This window comes from Zeugodacus cucurbitae, chromosome 5 (genome assembly GCF_028554725.1).
Source record: "Zeugodacus cucurbitae isolate PBARC_wt_2022May chromosome 5, idZeuCucr1.2, whole genome shotgun sequence".
Lineage (NCBI taxonomy): Eukaryota > Metazoa > Arthropoda > Insecta > Diptera > Tephritidae > Zeugodacus > Zeugodacus cucurbitae.
In genome coordinates this window covers 55,369,987-55,384,272 of record NC_071670.1, presented here as the reverse complement: position 1 = coordinate 55,384,272, position 14,286 = coordinate 55,369,987, and the positions used below count along the sequence as shown (strand labels likewise).

Sequence of the window (14,286 nt, the reverse complement as noted above, 5' to 3'; positions counted from 1 at the left end):
GAAATCTAGTATTAAAGTTAATATTTTAAGCATCTTACTTATGAATATAAATATTATATGAATTGAACACACATATGTAATAATAAATTATATTTGAAGATAAAGATAAAAGCTGTTATACTATGGGCAAAGAAATGAGGAATCTCTTTTGTCTTTAAAAATGAATTAAATTTGTTATTTTCTGCGAAAGCACTGAAAGAAATAGGAATTCGATTTTGAAGGATTCGAAGTTATCGACTTCGATACTTTATTAAAATAATTATAATACTTGCTACTTCCTATACGTTGGATCTTTTATTAGAATTAATCTGGAAATACTATAGAAGAATAGATAAGAATATTGATAACAAAAATCTGCATTACTACGGATTTTTTCATGCATTTATTTATAAAATATCTACATATCGTATTGTATTTATTGTTATTGTAAAACATAAAAAAACTTAAAAATTTTGATACTAAATACATTATAGTAGCTTACGAAGTACATTAATGCTTAAACGTCGCACAACCCCCACCAAAATAGCGTCGATTAAATTTTGGAGCAAATGATGAGCAATTTTAAACTATATACAAAAGCGAGGTTATGATAGAATATGTGCTGTGCCAGCGTCAAACAACTCTTTGTGATTCATTTTTATAAATCGACGCATGCCACGCAACATGTAATGCAGTTCCGGTTTGGACAATACACGCACTAAAACCTTTAAAAAATCATCGAATTTATCCTGACGACTATAGGCCATTAGTGCCGCCGTAAAGGCACTAAAATCATCGGGAGTTAGAGAGCTGCGTAACTAAAAAAAAAAAACATGAAACGTGAAACATTTACTGATTCTCTTTGGCTACAAACTGAACTTACTATACGTAAAAATTCCACACGTTCTTGTGGTGCCTGTTTTTCCACTACCGGCGGTTCAATGGATAATCTAGCCTTTGATTTAAAACCAAATTCATCTAGAAATGGTGAAGCGCAGCAGGTTGGAGACTCAGTGATGGTGGTATCCTTTACTAACTTATAGCGTTTTTTCTTTATATTGGCAAGTGAAGCACTGCTACTTGGACTGGAAGTGGGTGAATTTCTCTCACGTTTATATATGCTAACTTGGTTACTGCGCGAGGAATTGCTGCAGCTGGCACTATTGAAGTCTATGGACTGTGGCAAAATTTCATGTTAATAAAAAATATTGCGTGAAGCTCAATCATTGCATCGCATTACCTTTACGTTTGTGTCCAGTCGGCTCATAAAGTCCATAGCGTTCGGCACTTTACTATTTTGTGACCGTCCCGCGGCCAATTTATAGTCATCGGGCGTCCAACCTTCAATTGAATTGGTTTTTTCAACTTTCCTGTGCGTTAATAGTAATAAAATGTATTAATTTCGTAGCATTAGAGCATAAATGACTTGCTTACATCGCCATCGTTTGTGCCGTTGCAAATTTATTTTTTGCTTCAAGCATCGACTTTGGATCCGAGAAGTAACTACTTTTCACAATGCCAACTTCTTCACACGATTCGCTTACCAGTGCTTCGACACTACGCTCTTTAGGTTTTGGCAGCTATTAAATAAAATCGCTATTAAAAGGGAGACACACTAAAGAGAGGTGTTTGATATTTACAGATTTATCTGCATTACGAAAGAATTCGCGTAATTCTCTCACAATCGAACCGAAGGGCACACTTTTGGGTGCTGCGCCCAAATGTCCACGAACCCATTTGGACAACTGTGATACCTGATTGGGTTGTGCGAAACGTATATCACACAATAAAATAGCGCCGTAATCATGTCGATGACGTATGACACGTCCAATAGCCTGATTAACGGCACGCGTCGCTTCTAAGCTATACCAGGCTTGACCACTTAGCAGCTAAAGAAATAATATCTTGTTAGCAAGAGCATACAAAGTAACAAAAAAATAATAATTTCGGCACACCTCATTCTCCTTGGTACGGTTATCTTCCAAGTAGCGTTTCTTTAAAATCACTTTGGGATCTTTTAGTGGTGGAAATGGTAGACCTGTGATAATGACAGCACGTCCATTACGATCGGCGAAATCAAGACCCTCGGAGACTTTACCACGACAAACCGCCATGAAAACGGCACCCTTTGCATCGCGTATGCTTTTGTAGAATTCCTCCATAGTTGTTGTGAAACTCTCTTTACCGCGCGGCTCTACATATATGGGTTTATGTCGTGATACCTCCGCCCAAAGCCCGCTGGCCTGCCAAGCGTTTACGCACTGATTCAACAGTGGGTAGGAGGGGAAGAAGACGAGCAGACCATCGGGTACGATACGTGAAACATTGAGTATTGTCTGACCCAGCGAGCTGAGGTACTTCGGATTATCGCTGCAGACATAAATTATTAAGCGCATGAGTGCAAGTGTGTAAATAATGTACCGTTAGCTTACCGATTGGCAAAATTTGATATGAGCTGCTCGCGATCAGGTCCGGTACCGATTATTTTAACGTAAACCTGCGATTGATTAACAATGTGTGGATTTTCAAGACTTTGTGCAATTGGTACCGCCAATTCGGCTATTAATGGCTTCAAAGGCGCTAAAGTACCACTCGTTAAAATTATACTGCGGACCTGTGTATTCAACAGCTGTTCCATGCTAAAATGTAGTAAAATTTTGTTGTGAGTTTTACAGATAATTTCCGCTTAATGATTTGTAACTGACCCAAAACCGGGATTGAAACACCAGTAGTTAATAATTTTGGGCAACTTCGTGGCAACTGTGCTACTACTTGACGCTTTTGATAACCAGCCATCCTTGCTGGCATTTTTGTTCTGTTGTTTGATTTCTTCGATTTGCACATGCACTTTGAAACTTCTGAGCACCTTGGCTATAATGTCTTCTTTTTTAACGAAAACGACGCTTAGTAGATTAGACAGCACATCAAAGCTACCACCTTTGCGGAATGCGCTGTCTTGAGACTGAACGGTCATGAATTGAACAAGTCGTTCTAATAAACTTATTGTGGCAGGTGCTATAGCTGGAGTGAACTGCAAAAAAATACGTCTTCTGTTGATTTGTTAGATTTGCTATACCATAAACTTACTTTTGCGCCAGCTAATAGATCGAACATAAATGAAGGTGGAAATGTGGTTCCTTCTGCTTTGTTTTCGACTACAATATCATCAATTCCCTTCTCCAACTCCAACAGCATCTCTTTAAGCTGTGCGAGATCTTCTAATTTAAAGTCTTTCGGCTCATCGCCGCTCATGAAATCTAATGCATTTTCACTCATCATTGCCTTCATTATATGCGTCACATCATCGATAGCTAAAGCTATGTCTGATGAACGTATTTGCACGGATGCAGATTCTTCGCAAATTTTCTCTATGTTATGTGCCTCATCTAATATTACTATGGTGTTGTTCAGATCCACTTTATTTGCTTTACGTGCTTTTGGATCTAAAAGATAGTTGTATGGCATAAATGTGATATCCGCATCACCGGTCAACTCTTTGGATACATAATAGGGACACACTTTGAGTTTCTGTCCAACTTTTACCAAATCTTCAATATCCATTATCGACTGTTCTTTTAATTCAGGACTGTCCTTCTTGGATTCAACACGATTGTAGAACGTACATGTGCGTGTTTGTATACGTAATTTACAAAGTTGCACTTTATTGGAATTGCCCTGCTCTCGCATAACTTCAGGATGTATGCATAATTGGTCACGCGAACCTAAGACAACGGCACGCATAAACGAGTACGATGTACGTTTCAATTCCTGCATGGCCTGCGTTAATTGGGAATGTGTGCGCGAGGCGTATATAATTTTCGGGATGCCCCAGTTAGCATTTCTCGATTGCATTGTGTTGAGTTCATTAGCCCCTTGTTGTGCGGCTGCACCGCCTCTTGCGTTCCTTTGTACTAATGATTGCATATCTGCTTTTCGCGACAGCAACCAAGCTAGCGATGAACATAGAAGACTCAATGTTTTACCCGTGCCAGTTGGAGACTCTAAAACGCCATTTGTGCCATCGCGTAGGCAGGCGATTACTTTTTCCATATATGCTGTTTGCACATCGTAGGGTTCAAATGGAAAATGCACCGGAATTCCCGCGATCATATATTCCGGCATTTTAAACGCGCTACTATATATTTTATAGTTTTACAACTTATTTTCAAATTAATTTGTGCGCACTACGTCTATTTCACTTTACAACCATATGAACTTATTTCCTCTTTTTGTAAATACCGCCAAAACCATAGCTTACAGCTGATTTTGACAGTTTTCTCTGTGATTCGTTTCATAAAATAGCTGCACAACTGCGCAACACTGGCAATATGACAACGAACAGCGTGTAATGACATAAATAAAACGTAAACAATTGCACAAAAACGCGCTTAAAGTTTGTTTAGTATTTTAGTTGGCGAAGCACGAAAACTTAAATAAAATGGCAAAATCAGGTAAAATGTTTGCTGATAAAGCTTTCGAGTTAATAAAAGAGCTGGAGCGTTCTTCACAGACTATTCCACCATTTGATGTAAGTAAAAGCGTTGATATTTGTAATTTTTGAGTAATATTCGCATTTGTATGAATTACAGGATGATGGCGTACGTCAAGTATTGGAGGAAATCAAGGCAATTTTTGAAGAAAACTGTGCACAAGCGTAAGTTGTAGTGTATTTAATCAGTTTGACATACTTAGTATAAAAATATCTCCTTTAGTGCTAATTATTCAACCTCGGGTGATCGCACCTTGTGGCCTTTGTTAAATTTTCGACACGCTGCCTTACAAAGGAACAAACGCTGTCTACTAACGTATCTTTACAAACGTTTACTACGTATTAAAGCACTTCGTTGGGAATTTGGTCCTATTATACCAGCCGATATTAAAACATCGCTGTGCGAACCTGAAGTGAACTTCTTCAACACATACTCAAAGTCATTAGCGTCCTACATGCGTTCTATCGGTGATGGACAAGGCATTGATTTAACGGGTGATCTACGCCCACCGAAATCGCTATATATAGAAGTGCGTTGTCTTGAAGATTATGGAAAATTTGAATTGGAAGATGGTGAAGTGATATATCTAAAAAAGAATAGCCAACACTATTTGCCGCGTGCCCAAGTGGAAACGCTGGTACGCCAGGGAATTCTACAACATATAGCGTGATAAGGTATAGTTAATTTAAAAATCATTATCTCTCTTACTTTTCTATACTGTTGCCGGATGAATATTTTTTTTAAGCCAATCTTTTATATGTTTTTTCTTGCATAAAACAAATGTGTTCTCTCATTTCCGATACTCAATTGCGGTTGTTATATTTTACAGAATTTGTATTTGTGGAATAAAATTTAAATTTGTTTAAACAAATAATTTTGTATTAAAATCATTCAGATATTTTTGGAGACCTCTTAGAATCTAAAGTTTATTGCATTTTTCGATAGTTATTATTTTATTATAAACAAATTATATGCCGGCTATCCCATTGTTTCCATATTTGGTACGATAAATAGTTATTATTCATGACATTCTGTTAATACAACAACATTACTAATTTCATAATGTTGGATATTGAACATAAGTAAAATGTATATATTTACTTAAAGACAAGAATTTAACAGCAATTATGCAAAAATAATTCTGATAATACTTTAATATCATTCGATTATTATATTACGATCACTATTATAGGCTACTACCAATTAATTATTTATTGTTTTAGTAAAAAATATTTTTGTTGATAATGTAATTTATTTATTATCGAGTTCTTCCAATATGGTTATAGCTTATTTTTCGCGAATATTCCTTTTTCAGCTAATAAATTTCATACATAATCAATTTTAAAATCCTAGTTAGAAACTTTGCTTAATTTACACTTGATTTCGATTGGAAATTTTTGAATTGAAAAAAGTCAGCTATATAATCGAATGTCTATTATGGTTTATTTGAATATAATAGGGGAAAAATTTATCCCCATAGTAGTGTGCATACTTCGCTGCACGAAAGTCAGCGGAAAGCAGAATTGAAGAATTGAAAATTCTTGGTGTGTGCTTGCGTATTTGGACGAGGGGCGACCGATGAACGACGAATGCTTGTAGTCCAGTGAAATTTTGACAGTTTGTTTCTTGCTTTTGGAAAGGAAGGTTGGTAGCACCGGTTAAAAATCGTAATCAAAACTAAATACTCGGGACGGAACAAAAACAAATAGCAGTGTTCGCTCGCAGTGGTGATAAATTTGTTGTAGTAAGCAAATAGCAAAGCAGCGGCGCACAAAAGTGTGAAGCAAAGAGAGGGAGAGCGCTAGAGAGAAGTAGAAGGAAGATAGAAGAGACGACACCAACTCTGCACAACAACAATATACAGTGCTTTTGGGGAATCGTTGGTGCTCCCGCTGTGGCGCTACTGACTGTTCGTCCGCTCATCGGCCGTTCATTCAATGGTGTGTGTGTGTGTGTGTGTGTGTACGAAATATTTACATATATTTGTTGTTGCATTGATGTAGTCGTTCCATCGCACCACACACTTTGTGCACAAATTGATTACCACTAGAACGCCTCTTTAGGAAACTGAAGATGGAGAAGCTTTATTAAGCACAGCACAGCACAGCGTATGGAGCGTAGCTGGCAAGCAGAAGAAGGTATTGCACAGCGTTCTAACGAATTGGGATGACTCCCACTTAAAGGAATATTAAAATAGCATAAAGTGTAATTATTAAAATCTGAATCGTTTTTTCAAACTTGCGACAATTGGAGCAAGTGGTTTGAAACACGGTAATGACACTCACTGCAATGGTGACGACGGCAACTGTAAAAGCAATGACAACTGGTAAACGTCGGTTTTTTTTTTATTGCATTCAGACGTTATTTACAAAAAAGCGTAAAGCTTGAAAACAAATTAGCGAAAAAAAGTGAGAAGATTATGCTCATGCTTGTCAACTCACCTTAGTGATAGCACTAGCAGTTAGTTGGAAATTGTTGCTGTAAGTTAATTGCAAAGGCTGTAGCAACTGAAATTGTACACATGTACATATGTGCGAGTACTTATCAGTGTCAGCCGCGCGGTATAGTGTGTCCACTCACCCCACTAATTGAACAATGCGTGCACTCATACCCACACTCTTCACTTGCAGTGTTCAGAATTTTGTTTACAATTTTCGGCAGCACGTTACCGTTTGTGAGTTGCTTTACGTCAAGGACGTGCATTTAATTTGTGTTGGTGCGAATTTAATTTAGCATTCAGTTGAAAGTGTGTTGATTTTTTCTATTGCTAATTAGATGACACAACTGTTTATGTGTGCTTTAAGTAGTTATTCCAACATCAAGACTCATTTTACACATTGCTTGAGTACTTGTAGATCTAAAGGCTCTATGGAGCTTCAACTCGGTGTTTGGCATTTAAATGCCAGACGTGCTATCAAAATGCAGCAAACCGTTGCAAAGCTATTGGATTTTGTTCTGTTTTAAACGTTTTTCATCGTCTTTTTTACTGTGTTTTTTGTTGCCAAATGTCAAAGTTTCGGTTGTTTATTGGTCGTCTCGCTTTCGCGCACGTGAGAATTTTTCTGCTGCTCAAGTGTTGCCGTGTTAATTTATAGCTAGGTGGCGAAGATATTCGTTAATTTCAAGTTATCAACATAAAAGCTGAATTTCTGAAACCATTATTTATGTTTCTCAATAAAATATTCCAATAATAGTTGCTTGCTTGTTCAGTAATATAAAAGGCTTAGCGTATAAATAATTATACAAAAGATTTTGGACGTCATGGTTATTTAGTCAATGATTTCAAATATTTTAAAAAATATGTATGTAGCTATAGTCTAAAAGTAATTTTGTTAACAATTCTAATCAAAAATATTAAAATTTTTATTTTATTAGTTAACAATTTTGTGAAGTGACAACACTGCTGGCAGTATATTGCTCTCCACTACGTTGATTTTTCGCTCTCTCTCTCTCTCTCTGTTAAATGTGAGAGAATTTGAATTGTTTTTAAATTTGTGCCATATCCAGCAATAAATAGGAAAAAAGAATTGCAAAAGGGTCGCGATAAAGTTTAACCGTGGTAATAGTAAATATTCAGCTGTGTCGAAAATAAAAGCTTTAGAATATTCATTCATTTACACCCAAGACAAGAAAACTTTAGTTTCAATAGCACAAAAAGTAATGAGCAAACAGAGCGTCAACAACTTCTTTACTTCCATTACCATCTTTTCTTACTGCCGCCTCCACTCTATCTTCGCTTCCGCACGTTGCTTTTCCCAGTTTGGAAGTGCATTGCTATTTTTTGAGTTAGTGGGATTTGCATGTGCTATATTAGTTTCAGAATGAAAGAAAGTTATTGCTTTATAAAGAGTTAGGGGTGTGTCTATTTGCTTTGCTGATGCGAGTTTTTATTTGCTTCTACGTTTTTAAACATTCGAGAATTTGAATCCTTACCGCGCCATTACTTTTTGAGATTAGACATGTTATGTCCTTCCGGCAGAATAGCGCCATCTCTCGGCGTGTCATACTTGGAAATTGATATTAATATTACTTAACGGATTCTTAATAGTAGCATTTGTATTTAAAAAAGTATTGTTTGAAAAAAAAATGAAAAGATTTTATTTTTTTAAATAGATTGCACTTCATTGATTCTTACACGGTGCAATTATAAGTTAGTCAGTTGTTATTCATCACAAGTTTATTAGCGTTTTAGTATAGAGAACAAAGAGCGTTTTGTTTAACCAATAGATTGGAAAATAATTTTGAAGCTAATGCTATTGAGCGAACTAACTAATTAGTAATAAAAAACTTAGTGGAAAATGCTGTGCTTGGCAAAATCGCCATTACACTTGAGATCCTTGTTCAAGTGGAAGTTAACATTTTATTACTTTATTAAATGATTTCTATTAATTTAGTGTTTTAAACTTTTTTTTATCAAGTTCTTAGCTTCTAATAATTTATTATTAATGAAAATAATAAGTTTTGAATATTTACTTAAGTAAAATTTGTTATATATACTGATATCTAATAAAAAAAAAATCAATTAGAACTTAAATATGAATAAAATATCATTGTACTACTCTCTCTTTCTCTCAGTTCTATACGAAATCCGTTTGCTTAACATGCCTTATATTTTTTTGAACTGTTTTTCAGACTTATTAACGCGATTTTTAATTCCCGAAGTCGATGCAGATGTAATTCAACAAGTGCATTATTTTTTTTAGAAAATAAAAAAATAATATTTAGGAAAACTAAACTCTACAGCAAAGTAAACAAATCTAACTAACTATAAAAGGAAGGCACTGTCAAAAAATCAAGAAGTGTATTAACACATTAGCTGTGCGGACGCGATGACCATTATACTATTTTTGGTCGACACATCCGCGTCGATGTGCCAGAAAGCATACGTGAATGGCGTACAAAAATCATATCTCGACATAGCGAAGGGCGCAGTGGAGACATTCCTGAAATATCGTCAACGCACACAGGATTGCCTTGGTGATCGCTATATGCTGTTAACATTTGAGGAACCACCCGCTAATGTGAAAGCCGGTTGGAAGGAGAATCATGCCACATTCATGAATGAGCTGAAGAACCTGCAAAGCAATGGACTCACTTCAATGGGTGAATCATTAAAGAATGCTTTCGATTTATTGAATCTGAATCGCATGCAATCTGGCATCGACACATACGGTCAGGGTCGTTGTCCATTTTACTTGGAGCCGTCTGTAATTATTGTGATCACTGATGGTGGACGGTATTCGTACCGTAATGGTGTGCACCAAGATATCATACTGCCGCTGAATACACAAATACCCGGTACAAATTTCACAAAAGAACCATTTCGCTGGGATCAACGCCTATTTTCGTTAGTTCTACGTATGCCTGGCAATAAAGTGGATGAACGTGTTGAGGGCAAAGTGCCACACGATGATTCGCCCATAGAACGTATGTGCGTTGTAACAGGCGGTCGTTCGTACCGTGTACGTTCACATTACGTACTAAATCAATGTATAGAGAGTTTGGTGCAAAAGGTGCAACCGGGTGTGGTGCTACAGTTTGAACCTATGTTACCAAAAGACGGCGTGCCAAATGAAGCGCTACAGGACATAATATTCCAACCAATGAAGAAAATGATCTACGTGCAAAAACACATCTCACAAAAGACCTTTCCAATTGGTTACTGGCCCTTGCCCGAACCGTATTGGCCCGATCCGAAGGCTGTAACATTGCCGCCACGCGATGCGCATCCCAAATTGAAAGTAGTCACACCCGCTGTTGACGAACCGCAAATGGTGCGTAGTTTTCCCGTCGACAAATACGAGATCGAAGGTAGTCCGCTGACACTACAAATATTGCAAAAACGTGAAATGAACAAATGTTGGCAGGTGATCATATCGAACGGTATGCATGGTTTTGATTTACCATTTGGCTATTTGAAGGCCTCGCAGAATTTAACACAAGTTCATCTGTACGTATTGGCGTACAACTATCCGGCGCTATTGCCGCTGCTGCACGACCTTATACATAAGTATAATATGAGTCCGCCCAATGATCTCATGTATAAATTCAATGCTTATGTGCGTTCAATACCACCATACTACTGCCCGTTTTTGCGCAAAGCGTTACTAAACATCAATGTACCGTATCAGCTGCTCCAGTTTTTATTGCCGGAAAATGTCGACAATTATTTGTCACCGAATATCGCCAATCAGCTGAAGCATATCAAAAACACCGCAAAACAAGATCAAGAAAATCTCTGTATGAAAGTGTATAAACAGTTGAAACAGCCAAAACCGCCGTATCGACAAATCGAGACAGCAAAATTGAATCCCGGTGTACCATTGCGTCGCGATCTTGTGCGCCATCCATTGCTGAGAGAGACCTTCTCTAAATTGCACGCTGAGATTGAACCGCTTGAGAACTACACCATTGTTGTACCACAGCTAACGCGCCAATCCTCAGCGAAGTCATATCGCAATCCCTTCGATATACCGCGTCGCGATTTGATGGAAGAAATAGCGCGCATGCGTGAAACGGTGCTACGACCAGCGCCCACTAGCCTGGTGGCCAAAGATTCTGGACACTGCCTGCCCATTGCTGAAATGGGTAATTATCAGGAATATTTGAAAAATAAAGATAATCCATTGCGCGAAATCGAACCGACGAATGTGCGGCAACACATGTTCGGCAATCCATACAAAAAGGATAAGCATATGGTTATGGTGGACGAAGCTGATCTCAGTGATGTGGCACCAATGAAATCAAACAATGGCGCCGGTGGCGCGCCATTACCGGGTGCGCCAGGTGGTATTGGTCCAAAGAAAATCGATGCATCACGTGCGCGCAAACGCAAAGCGGGTCCCATACGCAAGGACTACATATTTCGACGTACTTCCACAGATGTGCGACCCAGCACACCGAGTTTGAATGTAACACCAACGAATTCCTCAAACTCATCGATTGCCTCAATGTCGGACTACGACGATGATAGCGCTTCGGAGACCGCATCCATATCGTCAAATATGTCCGACGACGGTGATCCGGACAGACTGGTTGTGGCATTCGATTTCAATGAGGACGAACCCGGTGAACCGCTCATCAATGGTTATGTACGTAATTTCATCAACGGCATTAGCGACGAAAGTAGCTGTGATTCAGATATGAGCGGACCTAGCACAACAACGCCCATCAATTCGTCGGCTGGTATCAGCATGTCGGTTGGTGGCACATTACCGCTGCCACCGGTGGTACAAATGCCAAGCAATAACAGTGTATTAACACCCATGTCACCGCCGGGCTCGCCACAACCCTATATCAATAATTTTGGTCAATCAATAATGACACCTGTAGATGTGACGCCTGCTGCTGTCGGCGCAATAGTGGCGCCAAACGTGTTGGCCATTACCAACCCGACAACGATAACACCTAACGTTTTCGCTGCACCACTTCAAATCAACGGCAACGCTTTGCTTAGTATTCCCGCAACCACACCGCCGTTGGGAACGCCAATACCCACCAATGTTGTAACACCAGCGACACCCACCCTAATCAACCAAGCACCTGCCTATCAACACAACGATATCAATGATGCTCAAGAAATTTCACGCATACTACAACAATGCCACAATGGAAATGCTGGCATATCGAATACAGCTGCTGGCGCGCCGACTCCAGACACCTCCGGAATTGCAAGTGCGCAAGTCAAAATGGAGACGGAGTCAGTGTTAATGCCACCACCTTCGGCCACAGTAACGAATTCCCTAGCATCACCTGTAACACTCTCCGCCAATTTCGATACGTTGAAGCGCGAGTCCATCATGACCAATAATGTGGCAGCTACAACAGCGGCCAATTCAAATCATGTTGCCAATCACAATCAACACAACAACGTTAACAGTGTTATGAGCAATAATATTGGCAACGGCGCTAGTCAACGCAACACAATTGTGGCAACGGGGCCACCGCCACTCACAGACGAACAACGAGATGCCGCACGTAAACATAACCTAGAAATACGAACACAAGTTTTTCGCGATATACGACGTCCAGGTCGTAATTATGCACAACTGCTGGAACATCTCAATTTAGTTAAGGGTGATTTTGAAATGAAATCGAATTTCATAAAAATGTGCATCGGCGAATCGTTGCGTTTTCGACGTAAACAAATGATTGACAGCATACAGGAGTGGTGGGACAAGAAGCAACAACAATTACAAACGACAACATCAGCACCAATACCAACAACAACGGCGACAAGTTAACAATTACTATTATGGAATTACAATTGAGCTAGTGAGCCATATACAAAAGGCGAATTCAACATGAACGGCGAGAGTTTTTGTTAAAACAAAAAGAAAAAATCGAAACAAAAAATACCCCAAGATCATCGTAGACCACCGAGCCACAGGCTGATCTTATCAAAATGCAAAATGCAAAGCCCAAAATGTGTACAAGTGTACCGATTGCAAATCAAGTCACACTTAAGGGTGCGTGGTATAAATGTGTGAGTGTGTGCGTATGCGGGGCGAGTGGGGGTGCTCATTTTCGTTCAAGAAAACGGGTACTTAATTGTGGTTGGTTCTTCACAAAAGCAAAAAAAAAAAAACAAAAATTAACAAAAACGTAATGTGAACGTGGGCGTGTGGGGGGTGTTGAGTTTGCAAATCTCTGTACATGCAGGCTCTTAGCTAGTTGTATGTGCGTATGTGTGCTTAGGCAATCGCATTAACTGCGGGCGAGACGATCTATCTGTGTGCAGTTATGGTTTCAAAAACACTAGAAGTTACTTAGGCGCATACTAGTAGTGGGTCCACAGAGTTCCAGTGTTGTGCTAAGAATTGTTTGGATATGTTTTTGATTTTGAAGAATATATATATGAGCATATATTTTACAGTTACTAAAATATAAAATTTTCATATATATTTTTTTTTTGATTTTTTATTAATAAATTGTTAAAATCGTTTTTCAGTAATTAAATATTATTATTATTTTTAATTTAAAAAATGTTTGTAACTAATGTTAATACAAAAAAATTATTATTATTAAGTGAAATTAAAAAAAAAATTAATTGATATTACAAAATTTAAAATCGAGTCTAAAAAAATTATAAAATATTGCAATATTTTCTCTAGTTTAAAGTTTCCAATTTTAGAAAAATAAAAAAATATAAATTTTTTAAAATTATTTAATTCTTCGAAAATATTAAGCAAATGATAAATTCATAATTTTTTTAATATTTTTTTTATTTATTGTAATATTTAATTTATTAGTTAACATTGGGTTCTGTGGCCACATAGACTTTCAACTAATATGCATTTTACTATTGTAAAAAGTGCACACGAGATCGCCTTGCCTGTCTGCGTTAATTTATAGCGTGTATCAGCCTAAATATTTTAAAAAAATTTGACAAAAATATAATTTTTGTTGAAATCTAGACAATTCACAGAAAAAAATTTTTTTGGAACCACACTTTACCAGGAATCTGATTACGCACCAGTGATTTGTTTTTTTTTTGTTTGTTGTACTTGGTTACATTACTTTCCGTCGTGGTATCTTTAGAAGATATAAGAGTATAGACTGATAACTTTATAATTGAATTACCACGCCCACAAGCCCATAACTTGCTGTTATATATATACATATGTATATGTATTTATATATGGATAGAAAACTCGACTTGTCAACTGGGTAACTGTAATTGTGCGCCGTTAACGACCACTTAAAGACACACGTGATTGCGCTGCTTTAGTAGTTTAAAGTTTAAAATTAAAGTAATTCTTTTGCTTTGTTCAAAACACACAAAAAAAAATTCCTTTATTTTCAGAAAAACAAAAAA

The 14,286-nt window shown here is 37.6% G+C and overlaps 3 protein-coding genes across 3 annotated transcripts; 2 read left to right on the top strand and 1 right to left on the bottom strand.

Annotated features, from left to right (window-relative positions):
• Positions 1-340: 340 nt before the first annotated feature.
• Positions 341-4,257, bottom strand: LOC105209032 (regulator of telomere elongation helicase 1 homolog). Its single transcript, XM_011179178.3, has 9 exons — positions 3,067-4,257; positions 2,685-3,010; positions 2,412-2,618; positions 1,935-2,349; positions 1,620-1,868; positions 1,414-1,559; positions 1,220-1,349; positions 863-1,156; positions 341-797 (listed from the first exon to the last, which is right to left on the bottom strand). Exons 1-9 carry the CDS (start codon positions 4,099-4,101, stop codon positions 585-587), a joined length of 3,015 nt encoding a protein of 1,004 aa, XP_011177480.2. The 5' UTR covers positions 4,102-4,257; the 3' UTR covers positions 341-584.
• An 11-nt stretch (positions 4,258-4,268) lies between these two features.
• On the top strand, positions 4,269-5,380 carry LOC105209030 (DNA replication complex GINS protein PSF1). Its single transcript, XM_011179177.3, has 3 exons — positions 4,269-4,507; positions 4,569-4,633; positions 4,692-5,380. Exons 1-3 carry the CDS (start codon positions 4,418-4,420, stop codon positions 5,137-5,139), a joined length of 603 nt encoding a protein of 200 aa, XP_011177479.1. The 5' UTR covers positions 4,269-4,417; the 3' UTR covers positions 5,140-5,380.
• Positions 5,381-9,298: 3,918 nt separating this feature from the next.
• Positions 9,299-13,062, top strand: LOC105209029 (integrator complex subunit 6). The gene has a single exon (XM_011179176.3). The coding sequence runs from the start codon at positions 9,299-9,301 to the stop codon at positions 12,710-12,712; it is 3,414 nt and encodes a 1,137-aa protein (XP_011177478.2). The 3' UTR covers positions 12,713-13,062.
• Positions 13,063-14,286: the final 1,224 nt, after the last annotated feature.

Bases quoted from the DNA above. Each gene is read 5' to 3' on its own strand.
- LOC105209032 (XM_011179178.3), bottom strand. From the start codon at position 4,101: ATGCCGGAATATATGATCGCGGGAATTCCGGTGCATTTTCCATTTGAA. The intron at 2,619-2,684 runs GTCAGTTACAAA...ACTACATTTTAG, and splicing joins TGTTTCAATCCCGGTTTTGG to CATGGAACAGCTGTTGAATA. The intron at 1,869-1,934 runs GTGTGCCGAAAT...TTATTTCTTTAG, and splicing joins ACCGTACCAAGGAGAATGAG to CTGCTAAGTGGTCAAGCCTG.
- LOC105209030 (XM_011179177.3), top strand. From the start codon at position 4,418: ATGGCAAAATCAGGTAAAATGTTTGCTGATAAAGCTTTCGAGTTAATA. The intron at 4,508-4,568 runs GTAAGTAAAAGC...TATGAATTACAG, and splicing joins AGACTATTCCACCATTTGAT to GATGATGGCGTACGTCAAGT. The intron at 4,634-4,691 runs GTAAGTTGTAGT...TATCTCCTTTAG, and splicing joins GAAGAAAACTGTGCACAAGC to TGCTAATTATTCAACCTCGG.
- LOC105209029 (XM_011179176.3), top strand. From the start codon at position 9,299: ATGACCATTATACTATTTTTGGTCGACACATCCGCGTCGATGTGCCAG.